At 38.3% G+C, this 13,708-nt stretch overlaps 2 protein-coding genes across 8 annotated transcripts; one reads left to right on the top strand and one right to left on the bottom strand.

Moving 5' to 3' along the window:
* Positions 1-3,884: 3,884 nt before the first annotated feature.
* On the bottom strand, positions 3,885-7,142 carry LOC149383348 (ATP synthase subunit gamma, mitochondrial-like). 7 transcript variants are annotated; one of them, XM_089629243.1, is made up of 8 exons: positions 6,788-7,142; positions 6,582-6,625; positions 6,249-6,292; positions 5,651-6,045; positions 5,407-5,529; positions 4,871-5,329; positions 4,483-4,768; positions 3,885-4,418 (listed from the first exon to the last, which is right to left on the bottom strand). In XM_089629243.1, exons 4-6 carry the CDS (start codon positions 6,032-6,034, stop codon positions 5,144-5,146), a joined length of 693 nt encoding a protein of 230 aa, XP_089485369.1. In that variant the 5' UTR covers positions 6,035-6,045; positions 6,249-6,292; positions 6,582-6,625; positions 6,788-7,142; the 3' UTR covers positions 3,885-4,418; positions 4,483-4,768; positions 4,871-5,143. The 7 variants fall into 7 exon arrangements, with proteins under 7 accessions (XP_089485369.1, XP_089485366.1, XP_089485368.1 ...); XM_089629240.1 differs by lacking the exon at positions 6,582-6,625 and having other exon boundaries at positions 3,885-4,195; positions 4,307-4,418; XM_089629242.1 differs by lacking the exon at positions 6,582-6,625 and having other exon boundaries at positions 4,871-5,133; positions 5,210-5,329.
* Positions 7,143-8,374: 1,232 nt separating this feature from the next.
* LOC149383347 (Ribosomal protein S21 family protein) lies at positions 8,375-13,218 on the top strand. The gene is made up of 3 exons (XM_089629249.1): positions 8,375-8,802; positions 9,462-9,710; positions 13,088-13,218. The coding sequence occupies exons 1-2, from the start codon at positions 8,423-8,425 to the stop codon at positions 9,580-9,582; spliced, it is 501 nt and encodes a 166-aa protein (XP_089485375.1). The 5' UTR covers positions 8,375-8,422; the 3' UTR covers positions 9,583-9,710; positions 13,088-13,218.
* Positions 13,219-13,708: the final 490 nt, after the last annotated feature.

The raw sequence follows: 13,708 nt of genomic DNA, 5'->3' as shown, positions 1-13,708 counted from the left end.
TTTGAAAGAATGGGTATTAAATTGCAACAAATAAAAAACATTGAGTATTTTTGCCGCCGAAAATTCATCAACATAATAAGTTTTTTTGTTTTTGTTTTTAATTTTCATACGCTTTATGTGTTTTTTGTTGTTTTTTTTGTTTGTCTCCACTGTTCCTTTAATCTTTGAACTTTCCTTGACCTCCGAGAATCCGCCTTTTTCTTTATGCTGATCTTGGTTAATTTTTTTGGTCAATTTTTCTAGTTCCTCAAATGTATACTAATTATTTGAATGTGCACATTTCTGCGTAGCAGAATAGGTTTTTTCCTTCTCCGGACAAAGATTAAAAATGATTCAGGCTTTATCCTTTAGTTACTCAAACAAGTGTAATCACACAGTACGTTAATTAATCGACTTCTTGGGAGATATGTACACAAAATTTATTTCCACTTTCAACTGCTTTTTCGTCTTTCCCTCTTTCCAGGTTTAACTTAGAAACTCAACAGATTTTTTGAAATTGTTTAGTTTAATTTATCAGGTATCCTGAAATAGTGTCTTTTCTATGATTGTTTTTTGAATTGTTCTGTTGGAACCAAGTATCTGCTCAGTGTTTATGCAGATTATCATTTTAGCATTCTAAGATTGGTTATCTTTGTCAAAGCATGTGCTATGCTTGTTTTTTCTTTCTTAAACTACTCTGGAAAACAAAACCTAAAATTCTTTTGTAATCATATTTTTCTCAAGTTAATTTTATCAAGAAAATAATATTTGTCACTCACTTATATAATTATATCTAAAATCTTATATATACATTTTCTATATTATCAATTCAATTTGTAACCGCTTTTGTCTCCCTTTGTGGTAGATTTTTTTTTGTATTCCTTATGTAACCGCCTTAAATAAAATAACATTCATATGCCATTCAAATTTTCCATCCAACATTTCATAAAGTTTATGCAGTTATTGCAAATACAGACTCTATTTTTTATAATACAAATTCCATTTTTCAAATAAAATTATGCAGTTATACAATACTTATCCGAAGGCAATTACTTTTATTAAGATCGTGGTTGGTTATGAAATGAATAACAGCTGATATTATAAATATAGCCCATTTTTTAAATTTAAATAAGTTCACTTGCTTTATATAAATCTCATAACATTAATACTTTCCCTACCATCCATCCTTCCAAAATGTTGCTTCCTTCAAAAACTCTCATCCAAACAGACTCCCTTTCTCATAAAGAAAAGCATAACCACATAATTTCCGAGAACCAAGATGTACAAAATCAACGTCTGTTAGCCCATGCAATAGTCATATACATCTTAGCCCAAAAAAATCATAATTATTAGACTCTGTGACGCACTTTCGAAGACATGGAATCCACGAGAAAATTTCTCCATACAATCTCTCGGAAATAACATATTCTGGTTCCAATTTGAAAAAGATGCAGATATGAATAATGTTCTACGTAGGGCACTCTAGAATTTCGACAAAAGCTTGCTCATCATCGACATCCCTGCAACTCTCTCTCTCTCTCTCTCTCTCTCTCTCTCTCTCTCTCTCTCTCTCTCTCTCTCTCTCTCTCTCTCTCTGCCTAAGGAAGAGTACATCTACACTCCCTTTTGGGTCCAACTCCACAACCTGCCGCTCAGTAGTAGCAAAACTACTTTAGTTGCTCGCTACATTGCTAGCCAATTGTATGGATTTCTTGATCTCGATCCCAACTCCCTGCATTTTGGAAGTGCTTTCCTACGTGTTAGAGTTCTACAAGACACATGTAACCTAATCCAAAGAGGTATGACCATCACTCTCGAACAACCAAAACAATAGTTGTGGATTGATTTTAGTTATGAGAAACTACCAGACTTTTGTTTCTTTTGTGGAAAATTGGACCGTATACTCTCAAAATGCACCGATTACATGGCTTATCAAGAAAATGATTTACCTCTATTAACCCTACCTTTTGGATTCTGGCTGAAAGCCACTAGAGAATCATTGCACAAACATCTTACTTTCTACCCACCATACTCTTCTATTTGCTCAAAATTCATTTTCTTTAGCAATCCTACCTTATCTTCCACTACCCCACATATTCTTGTACAACGATGGAAATACACGATCTCCCATTTACCAGCAACATCATCATACCTCACCCTGATACATCCGAAGATCCCTTCGAGCAACATTTTCTTACCATATTTGGCAATACATCCTCAAATTTAAACTATTCTCCCAGTATGAATACTCCTACAAAAGTTTCACAACTGAATCATGCAATCCTTTCTACATCCCTGGCTACATATCATAATGTCAAGGTGCTGGCAACATCTGAGGTAATTAATTCATCATTCTAATAGCCATATGAATTTCTAATTCTCCCTTATGTCTTTACTTAACTTTTTATCATTTATTTCTTAGTTCCATCAGAGAAAAATATCATGGGTGAAGCTCATATTTCAAAGGAATCAACTCGCTACACAAGGAAAAGGAAATCACTTATGGAACAAAATGCAGTATGAGATCAGACCAAATCCTAGCAAGAAATCGACAAAACAATAAGCCAACTCAACTGCATCTATGAGATCAGACCATTAACTAAGATTGTATTTCCGCTTTTTATAACCTAAATAAATTGTATCTTCACAGCTTTTCTTATGTCAATTATATCTTCCCAACTTCTCTTTCCTTCTGCTTTTAAACCCTAAATCAATTGTATATTCCCAGCTTTTCTTATGTCAAGTGTATCTTCCCAGCTTCTCTTTCCTTCCAAGCATTGTATTAGAATGTACATAGTCGACTCTTGTAATTTTATGCTGTATTTTGTAAAGTACATGTGTATCCGTTAGTGGTATAATTTAAATGTCAGCGTTTTATCATCTTAAGTCATTCTCCTCACTATGGTTATTAAAATTCAGATCTCTATATCATCTTGTAAAAATAAATCTAACATACATTACTGCTTTCTCTCTCCCAAATTTTAAAAAAACTTTTGATTCACAAATACATCTTACCTTTTTAATGGTTCATTAAGAATTAACATTTGCTATGATATTTATCCCTTATTAATAACGCACTCTGACTCAGTCTCTTTTGTATAGATATACCACGCTGAATAATGAATTCTATTAATAATTAAAATATATAATAAAACAATCAATACATCAAACCAGATAATTAAAATAAGCAGCTAAACTAGGCCCACTATCCCTACCTTTAAACGATCTTTTACCAAAACAAAGCCCACTATTTTAACAATTTACTTAACAATCTCATGGATTACAACAACTAAGCCCACTGCTTAAACTTTAACTTCCATCGTAACCCCCTCAATCCAAAAAATCTCAATGCGGTCCCATCGTTTACAATAGCACTCACTACGGCGAAATTTCAAAGTATTGCAGACTATCTGCTCATCTCTCTCTTTCCACTCACACTCAAATTTGCTAAGATACTTTTGATAAATTCTCTCACGATTGAATGATGTAATTGTATATACATACATATATATATACATACATATATATATATATACTAGTCTGAAACACGTGCTTCGCACGTGGTGATTGTAGTTGTAATCAGTAAATAATTATAATATGTATGATATAATTTACCAAGTTTTTCTTCAAACATAAGGTTATAAATGAATATTAAGATATCAAATATTTCAACCATACATAATACTTGGAGAGTATAATTTTTGAGAGACTCATAATAAGTACAAAAACACTGAACCTAATGACTTGTGTCACAACACCGAATATCAATCTCTTCTTCGCCTTTGTCGCATGCTTCGCATGGAAGAGATAGTGAAGGATTTAGGATGTGAAAAAATAAAAATGATTAAAAGCTCACAACATCCAAAGCAAGAGAATCAACACAATGTATTGAAAAAATAAAAAGCTTATAAAAATGATAAATTTAATCAGACAAAAAAAAATTCCCAACAATTACAAATCATCACTAACCCCCAAAAGATATCTCTCCACAAACCAAGCGAAAGCATTGCACTATTTTTAATTATACATGCCATTGCAGATCACAAACCAACCACAATCCAAAGCAAATTAAAATGATTATCGGATTCAAGACCAATGAAGCGAAATTATACGAAGATTGTGATACCGCCCTGCTCATCTGAATGATCTTAGACAAAGATGATAACACTATTGTCCCTTTTCCAATGGATGTAGAAACTTTCGTGAAACAACTGCTCTGTAAACAAGCACATCACAATTCGATACCATAACAATTCACAGAAAGTATATCAGGTAGATAAAAATAATATCAAGTTTTATGTGAAAATTGATTTTGAGCCCTGTTTACCCTTGCCAATATTTGGAGCTGATACCCCATCTCTCGAGACTCGAAAGAAGTTAAAGCCAAGCTGAGATCTCATTTGCATCGTCTTCATCGTCGATTATCATAGCCAATACGCCTGGAGATATTTTTGCATATATAAGAAATTAAATATCTAAGCGTCCTAATGAATTGTTTCAGACCTTGATGTAGACATTTTCGATGAAGAGCTGAGCGACGCCGAGGTGGTAAGGGAAGAGAAATCCGGCGGCGGAGAAGCTGAACCCCGGCGAACTAACCACCGGCCTCCGTAGCTCCGCCTCAACGTCCTATTTCCTCAGCTCCCACACCACTTCGTCGTCCTTCCATATCCTATCTCCGAATGGAGCTCGGCCGAGCGTCGTGGTCTTGACGATCCGAGAGGCTATGCCGATGAAGAGCTCACCGGTGGCGACGGTGAAGGATTTCAAAGGATATGCAAGATGCGATCTGAAAACCTAAATGTAAGCCTAAATGTTTTTATTTTCAAATTGAATGACCACACTAAATTTGTTATATATACTCAAATTGAAGCAGAGATGAGTTACATACTCGGCTACGAGAGATGATCGGAGAGACGGGAGTGGAGAGAAGCATCGCTTCCCTTCGCGTCTTAGAGCTGCCATGGCCATTTTCGCTTCAGATCTGATCACACGATTAGGGCTCGGAGATGTTTGCGTCGTCTCTTTATTTTATTTTCTTTACCTTCTTCTATTTTCTTTTTCTTTTCTTAGGGAGAACACAGACCTCTCGAATGTCGATGTTTGAGATCAACTATTGTAATTCATTTGATATTTTGAGCAATACAAAATGTACTGGTTTGCATCAGAAGCCTATATTAAAACAAGAAATTCTAGAGGATTTGAAGGGTTTGTGTTGAAAGGTACGTACACAAGAAAACTGGAACTCGGTGAGATTCAGGAGGATTTCTGACTTGGAATCCCCACCTTCAATCTCGTAAGAATCTAACTCTCCAGTCGCACCCCCAGCTTCAGACTCCCTCTCGACAACCTACACAAACATAGTGGCTTCTTACCTACCATCAAAATGGCTTTGTATATAGCATGCCACAAAATGGCCACACTTACCTTGGGAGACAGAATGGTTGCCATTGTTGGGTTAAACTGAACAACTGAGCGGAACTTATTGAAGACAACTCTCAAAGCATCATACTCCATATTCTTCAAAATGTCGTCCGCGAGAGCAGATATCTGCACAAGGCACCACAGCAAGACGTGATTCATAGGATTCTTCCGAGTGCACTTTTTCGCAGCTTTTTACCCGAGTAGAATAACTCGACGGATTCTTAAGAGTACAACGGTTTTTTTTTACCTGAGTATAGTTTAGAGGATTCTTCTGCAGCTCGGTTACAGAGAGCTCAATGTCATTCCTGGAATCACGCACGAGCTGGGCTTTAGCCTTCTCACCCACAACGACGTATTTGGTCTCGTTGTCGGGACCAGCGTTCATCTTGTAGAGGAACTTGCTGATCTTGACGGAAGTGGAGTTGATTCCTCCGCAGAGACCTTTGTCGGAGGAAATGGTGACAATGACGTTCCTCTTGGCCTCGACGCTTGGTGTGTCCCCGAGAAGGGTAGTGAAAGGCTGCCACAGACCGCGGGAGTTCTCGGCTCTGGACTGGATTGCTCTCAGCTTCGAAGCCGCAACCATCTTCATGGCTTTCGTGATTTTCTGGATACTCTTCACACTCTTCATACGGGTTCGGACTGATAAACAATACCCAGATTAACTTGTGTGATTTACAACAATAAAGATAACACCAGTCAAATGTTTGGTTCAATATCCATTACCAAAAATCAATAGAAATAAAACACTTCCATAACAGAGACTAAGCGCGTAATCAATTTTAAAAAAAATAACGAAACACTCACAGAAACGAAACAAAGAATCAACCATAATTCTAACATACCAATTTGAGTTGAGATTGTGCGCACTCCACAAGGGGTCTGGTCTCTGCACAAAATTCGACATTCAATTCCGACAATACCCAGATTAACTTGTGTGATTTACAACAATAAAGATAACACCAGTCAAATGTTTGGTTCAATATCCATTACCAAAAATCAATAGAAATAAAACACTTCCATAACAGAGACTAAGCGCCTAATCAATTTTTTTCCAAAAATCAATAGAAATAAAACACTTCCATAACAGAGACTAAGCGCCTAATCAATTTTTTTTTTTTAAAATAACGAAACACTAACAGAAACGAAACAAAGAATCAACCATAATTCTAACATACCAATTTGAGTTGAGATTGTGCGCACTCCACAAGGGGTCTGGTCTCTGCACAAAATTCGACATTCAATTCCGTTCTCAATCATATATGCAAACCCCTAAAATATGTACATATATATATATATATATATATATATATATATATATGTGTGTGTGTGTGTGTGTGTGCATATATATATATTCAAATTGAAGCGGAGAGGAGTTACATACTCGGCTATGAGAGATGATCGGAGATACGGGAGTGGAGAGAAGCATCGCTTCCCTTCGCGTCTTAGAGCTGCCATGGCCATTTTCGCTTCAGATCTGATCAGGCGATTAGGGCTCGGAGATGTTTGCGTCGTCTCTTTATTTTATTTTCTTTTTCTTTTCTTTTTTCTCTGCGAAAAAGAAATTGCCTCGTGTGAAAAATGTTGAATCTCCCCTTAGGTCAGTTTGCAACGAAAGATAGTAAGAGAATACAAACGGAAGAGAGAGAGAGAGAGAGGAAGATGAGAAGATAGTAAGAGACTCGGAATAAAAACGGAAGAGAGAGAGGAAGATGAGGAGCGGCGAAGAAGAAAGAAGGTAGTAAGAGAGAATAAAAACGGAAGAGAGAGGAAGATAGTAAGTGACGTGTCGAATTACGATTGGGTTAAAACAAAATGAATAGTCTATGAACAGTAACTTATCATTCTGACTTATTATATTATATAGATATATATATATATATTAACTCCTAATTATAAAATCAATACTAATTTTAAATAAATTTTAATTTCCTTTGCAGAAGCCATTAACCTCCTGAACGATCATTTAGTTCTTATGGTTCCTGAAATATTGTTATAAACTTTTGTTCCTATATCCCATTGTCACTGGACTTTATAGACGCAAAATTGTTCAATCACCCAAATGTAACATATGCTCTGAACCTTGAAAAACAGTGTCATTTTCTCATTCATTGCAAATATGCAAAAGAAATTTGGAGGACCTCTACCATTAAGCTAAGTTTCAAATTTCTCTATAATCTTAGTTTTGCCGACGTTTTACATTCGGTCCAAAATTCTCTTGATAAAAAAGACTTTCCTTTATTCCTTTGTATCTCATGGTCTATTTGGAATGCTAACGTCAAACTTTCTTCGTGAATTTTAGTCTGTCCAATCGAGACGGCCATCTGCATATATTTTGACGAGTGGTCCTGAACCCAGATAGGACCGCTCCCAAGCAAGATGGATACCTCCAAGTTGCGACCATTACAAGCTCAACGTCGATGCTTCAATTCCTAAATATTCAAACTGCATTGGTGTTGGAACTATCATCCGCAACTCTTCTAGACTGGTAATGGCTGCATTGGCTCAAAATCGTCTAGGCAAATTCACGGCTAAAGAAGTTGAAGCTCTTGCTCTCCGCTATGTCTTATCTTGAGCTTTGAAAGTGTTTATGTCTATCCACTTTGTGAAGTCAGATGCTAAGACGGTGACACAAGCTCTCGAGAAGCACGCTATGTTCAAGAATGAGTTTGCTTCCATTTTCCCAAATGTATTTAGTTCATTGTCTAACTCTCTAAGAGTTAAGTTGTCTCGCATTTATATGGAGGCCAACATGACAAACTATGGTTTAGCAACTTACGCTCTTTTCATAGATGATAAACTCATTTGATTGGAGGATTTCCCTCATTCGACAAATTAATAATAAATTTCTATTTTATTTTAAAAAAATCACGAGAGCAGTGGCAATGCTGTAATTTCCCCGCGATTTGTCGTTTTGCGCGTATGGTCAGGTGAAATTTGCCTTCGTTTTCATCGAAGTCCTTTTCTTTCCTAAAAGCCCAGGCCAGGGTTTTTCCCAAACACCGAAAGAGACACAACCATGGCTTCTTCGTCTTCTTCCATAACTTTCTCCAACTTCCTCGCCTCTCTCCTCCCCGGAGTATCTCCTCCTACGCAGTCGTCTGCGGCGAGCCTCGTCTCGTTGCCGAGGAACGCCACTCCGTCCGCGGCGACGACGATCTCGGCGAGGCGAGAGTCTCCGGGTTTCGCTTCTCCGTCGCTGTTGTGGTTCAAGTCGCCGTACAACGTTCAGGTGATCACCGAGGCCAACGAGCCGGAGGAAAAGCTTCTGATGCGGTTTAGGAGAGAGGTTTCTAGGGCAGGGGTTCTGAACGAGTGTCGGAGACGGAGGTATTTCGAGAACCCGCGGGACAAGAAGAAGAGGAAGGTCAAAGAACTCGCCAGAAAAAATCGAAAGAGGTGAGTGTTCTTCTATCTCTTTGGTTGTTTCTCAGAAAATCTAAAAATAAAACACATATCGAACTTAGGAGCTAAGGAAATCAGCAAAAAAGATGATGAACGAAAATAAAAAAAAAGGTTCGAAGTTCTTATGTTGATTCGAACCAAGGATTCATGAAAATGGCCACCTAATTGTCCACTTTTTTGTTTTTGTTTTGTTTTTCTTTTTTTTTGGTTTTTTTTTTTTTAAATGACATTGATGTGGCTTAGTAACATGTTCTTAAAACGAGATAACAATCCCTTAAAAGCTTTGTTAGAGTAATGTTGGGATTTGGAAGTTTTTATGATCAGATTATTTTCCGTGGCTTTCAAACTAAGGATTTAGAGAGCTTGTTCTGCTGGGAAAGAGCAAATTAACGTTTACTTGATTTTGATCTTCCGTGGCATTAAAACTAAAGATTTAGAGAGCTTCTTCTACTTGAAAATGGCAAAAAATTGTCCACTTAATTTTTATTTAAATGACATAGTCTTGTGCAAATTAACATGTTCTTGGAAAGAGTTCATCACAATGTCTTAATATTTGGAAGTGGTGATCTCTGCCATTATGATATTATTTCCTAACACTGAGAATGACCCAATTCGTTTTTTTTTTTTTTTAATCTTTTTTGCTTAAATCTCAGGCCGATCGGGTCGTCGAAAGAAGCTCAGGCGAAGATGAAGGAGACTCTTCCGGCAAAGAAGGACGACGAAGAAGACGATAACTGGGATGAGTTCAACGTTGACCTTCCATACTTGAGATAGAAAGAAAGAGCACCTGAAGATCAATCTCGGTTTCAGATGATTGTTCTGAGGCGTTTAATCAACAGAAATACCTGCCTCGGACTTTTGTTTTTGACTTGTGATGCAATTTTTATGTTCTGCGACCCACATAAACCTGGCTTACCGGGAGTTCCCGCGCCTCCCGTCCCGCCCCCGCCCGGACTCCCGTTAATTCGCCGAACGGGAGTCCCGTCCTGTTATATAACGGGACGGAGGCGGTAAATGTCTAACGGGATCCGCGGATCCCGTTAGGCATTAAAAAAAAAAAAAATTTAAAAAAAAGAATTTAATAAATAAAATGAAAGGATTAAAGTGAAAAGATTTGGAATAAGTGGGTAGAAATGAAAAATATGAATGTTGTTAAATAATTAAAAATGGGTAAAAAAAACAATAAAGAAGAATGTGAAATTAAAAATGGACCTCCTAAAAAACCTCACCGACCCCTAAAAAGGTGCGACGGCGAGGAAAAAGAGCACCCCTTTCCTCGTTAAATGTTTGAAAATGTATCCCGGACAAGGGCCGGGATATCCCTTTGTTATACACGATACTTTAACCATTTATGTTTACGTTTGCAAAATCAACTTCAAAATCGTCTAGAATATCGAAGCACATGAATGTTTCTTGTGCTCGATTTCGATGTTGAATCCAATCTTTTCCGCACGTCAATGCTTCGACCATCTCCGGTTTCAGGCTGCATCTTCTATCGTCGATGATCCGGCCCGCGCTGCTAAAAGCCGCCTCAGAGGACACAGTTGAAACTGGGATGGTGAGGATGTCTTGTGCCATAGATGACAAGATCGGAAACCTCCTCGCATTCTGCCTCCACCAAACCAAGAGGTCGATGGCTTCGTCGTCCGACCTGACCCAATCGTTCCTATCGTACTCTTGGATCTCCGGATGGGACCGTGCGTCGGTTGCGCTTGACCTCGTCTGACTTGTCCCAGCTTCTTGTTGTTGAGGAGACGGGCTGTACGCGGGCGCGTTGACGAAGACATTCGTGTATTGGTGTCTTCTCGGATATTGCGTCTGTGATTGAGAAGGTTGCGCTCGGTATTGCGGTAGAAGTTTCGCCTCGTAAACCTTGAAAAGATCAAAAAAAGCTTGCACGATCCTCGGAAGATCAAGTGCAACGTAATCTTGGTCCACAAAATGGTTTCTTATGTATTTCAAAAAAAAATTTAAACCTCCAATTTTACATCGGACGTCTAGAATGGCTCCAAAACCGTATAGTAATGGAACCTTTCCAGCCCCCCAATATTTTAAAAACTTTGCTGTCATTGCTTGAATAGAATCTTGAAAAATAGTTTCGTTTTTATTTTTATCAAGATGCACAGCTATTGCGGTCATAGTATGAAGACCGAGAAAAGAAGTGGGAGTGTAAACAGCAGAAAGATAACAAGTTTCTTTATAAAAAATGTCGAGAAAAGAAACAAATGATTCAGCCATCCTAATATCCAAATCAGATATAGCGTTTTCGCCATGTACGCTGTTAATGTAAGAAACAATAACATCGACGTAACGCTCGGATAAGAAGTTGGTCAGCATAAGAAAGGTTGAATTCCACCTAATTTTGTTATCTAGGTGAAATGTGCGTTCTTGAAGGCCGTTTAGTCTAAGCCGTCTCTTAAGCTCATCTACTCTAGAGGTTGAACTATTTATCCAACTTATGTAATTCCTAATCTTGTTTATCGAAGGGTCGTAACTAGCGGCTCCGGCTTGAACTATGAGGTTGATGATGTGGGTAGCACAACGTTGATGTATAAGGGTTTCGTCTGCGTTAAGTTTTTGGGTCAACTCCCTAATCATGGCGTTGTTGCTAGTGGCATTATCTAAGGTCACATATATAACCCTATTGTTCAAACCCCACTCAGCTAAAACACTAACTATGATATCTAAGATGTTCTCACCAGTGTGCGAACCTTCTATCCTCCTAAACGCTATGATACGTTTGTTCAGGTTCCAATCGTCGTCTATGTTATGGACTACAACGCTCATAAAGTCCATCTTAGATTGACCGGTCCATATATCCGATGTTAAGGCTACGCTATATCTACCAGAGGATATTGAGTCTTTCATTTGTTCCTTTTCTCCTAAAAACCATTTTAGGATATCGGATCTCAAGGCTTTCCTAGACATTAGTTGTACGTTTGGAATAAAAGAACTAATGAATCTAACAAAGCCTTGAGATTCGATATGACTAAAAGATTGATCGGTTGATACAAAATATTCAACTAAATCACGTCTAAATCTTAAAGGATCGATGTTACTTACTTGGGTTGTAGAGGCTCCAGATTGTGTCCCCCCATGGAAGTGTCTGTGATGACTCCACAATAGCGACGTCCCAACTCTAGTGTTATGAGCGCTAAAGATTTTGCCACAAACGTGACATTTTCCGGCTTTTTCACCGTTGGCAACCACCTCTTCAAAGAACGTCCAGACAACAGACCTCGCTCGACGTCGTGATGCTTGTGCTTGTTGAGGTTGTTGTTGTTGTTGCGGTGGTTGTTGTTGTTGAGGTGGTTGTTGTTGTTGTTGTTCTTCTCGGGCACGTCGTCTTTGTCGGGTCTCCTCTTGTTGCTCACGTTGTCGAGGTCGTGGAACTTGAGTTCGAGGCTGAGGTGGTGGCGGTGGGACGTCTTCTTCTTCATCCTCCTCCTCCTCGTCATCATGTTGTTCATTTGGATCTTGGGTTTCGTCGTCGTCTTCTTCTTCATTTGGATTTTGGGATTGATGATAATGTTCCTCGAACACTTGAAACTCTTGAAAAGCGGCTTTGGATGGCGGTATTTGTGCTTGATATGCTTGCTCGGGATCCATTTGAGGATAATATGGCATTTGTGTGTTTGGAATTTCGGTGAATTCCGTATTGTGGAAAGTAGGAGCAACATAATTTGGATCGAAAGAGTATTGGGTGTTTGGGTCGGGGGCGTTTTGAGACAAATGCAACCAATTTTCTTCAAAACGGTGCATTCGTTCACCTCGGGAAGCTCTTCCCCTTCGACCTCCTCGGTTGTGGGATGATGATGCCATGAGAAAATGAAAGCTTTAGAGAGTAAAATTGAGAGAGTTTGAGAGAATTAGAGAGAGAGATTGAGAGAATTTGAGAGAGTTTGAGAGAGTTTGAGTGAAAGGTGTGAAGAAAATGAATGAAATGGGGGGTATTTATAGATTTTAGAAATAAGTGGGAAAAAAAAATAAAAAAAAAACCTCATTCTCGGCTCCAACGGCTAAAATCCAACGTTCATATTCAAACGGCTCTTTTTTCGGCCGTTGGATCTTTGATCCAACGGCCGAGATTTAAAAAAAAAAAATAAAAAAAAAATAAAAGCAACGGTCGCTAACGGGATCCGCGGATCCCGTTAGCTACAGTAACGGGACGGGACTCCCGTCCGTTAGTCTTAACGGGACCTCCCGTCCCGTTACCTTCATTACCGGTAGCGGGGATTCCGTCCCGTCCCGCTACCGGTAAGCCACGTTTAGACCCACACAATCCATTGGTGCCTTTTTTTTTCTTTTTTTTTTTTTGTCAAGTTCTGAAAGAGAGAGGGACCCAAATCAATACATAGCATATACAGAATATTCACTTCATAGAATTACATCCTTGAGTATTCACTTCAACTGACCTGTCGGATTAGGTCTCTCAACAATCACAAAATTATATATTATTCTAATATATTATATTTAGAATATAGTATATGTTTATATTATGTAAATCTTAAAGATTTGTCGCAATAGAATTGAAATAAAGCCGAATTGCTGAAAATAAATAACAGAGATTAAAGAAAAACGAAATGAATGATTGTATTGCAAGCTGATCGAATTCAATACAATTGGGGTCGAGATCGACGAAATGAGGAGTGACGAGCGCAACAAAGTTTTAGTACAAATTTGAAATGAATTAACAAAGTAATAATAAAAAGAAATCGCGTGCCCTAAAAGTCTCGGTCTTTGTTTATTTATAGTTGAGATTGTTGCTGCTCCATCGTCGATCTGGAGGACACATGGTCGGCCTGGGAAACTTTGAAGTGCCACGTGCGTGCTGACTCGAAGTGGAGTGGCGAGAAGGTAGGTTGAAGACCGCTTCTTCCGGGCTGACCGCTTGATGGGA

Source organism: Urtica dioica, chromosome 10 (genome assembly GCF_054948205.1).
Source record: "Urtica dioica subsp. dioica isolate 48M chromosome 10, U.dioica_male_clone48M_v1_H2, whole genome shotgun sequence".
NCBI classification, from domain to species: Eukaryota; Viridiplantae; Streptophyta; class Magnoliopsida; order Rosales; family Urticaceae; genus Urtica; species Urtica dioica.
The sequence above is the reverse complement of the archived record's forward strand: the minus strand, read 5'-3'. Positions and strand labels throughout refer to the sequence as shown.

Coding starts and splice junctions, on each gene's coding strand:
- LOC149383348 (XM_089629238.1), bottom strand. CDS start 6,867: ATGGCCATGGCAGCTCTAAGACGCGAAGGGAAGCGATGCTTCTCTCCA. Junction 6,046..6,248: donor CACAATCTCAACTCAAATTG/GTATGTTAGAAT, acceptor ATTGTTTATCAG/TCCGAACCCGTATGAAGAGT. Junction 5,330..5,406: donor CAACCATTCTGTCTCCCAAG/GTAAGTGTGGCC, acceptor ATGTTTGTGTAG/GTTGTCGAGAGGGAGTCTGA.
- LOC149383347 (XM_089629249.1), top strand. CDS start 8,423: ATGGCTTCTTCGTCTTCTTCCATAACTTTCTCCAACTTCCTCGCCTCT. Junction 8,803..9,461: donor GCCAGAAAAAATCGAAAGAG/GTGAGTGTTCTT, acceptor CTTAAATCTCAG/GCCGATCGGGTCGTCGAAAG.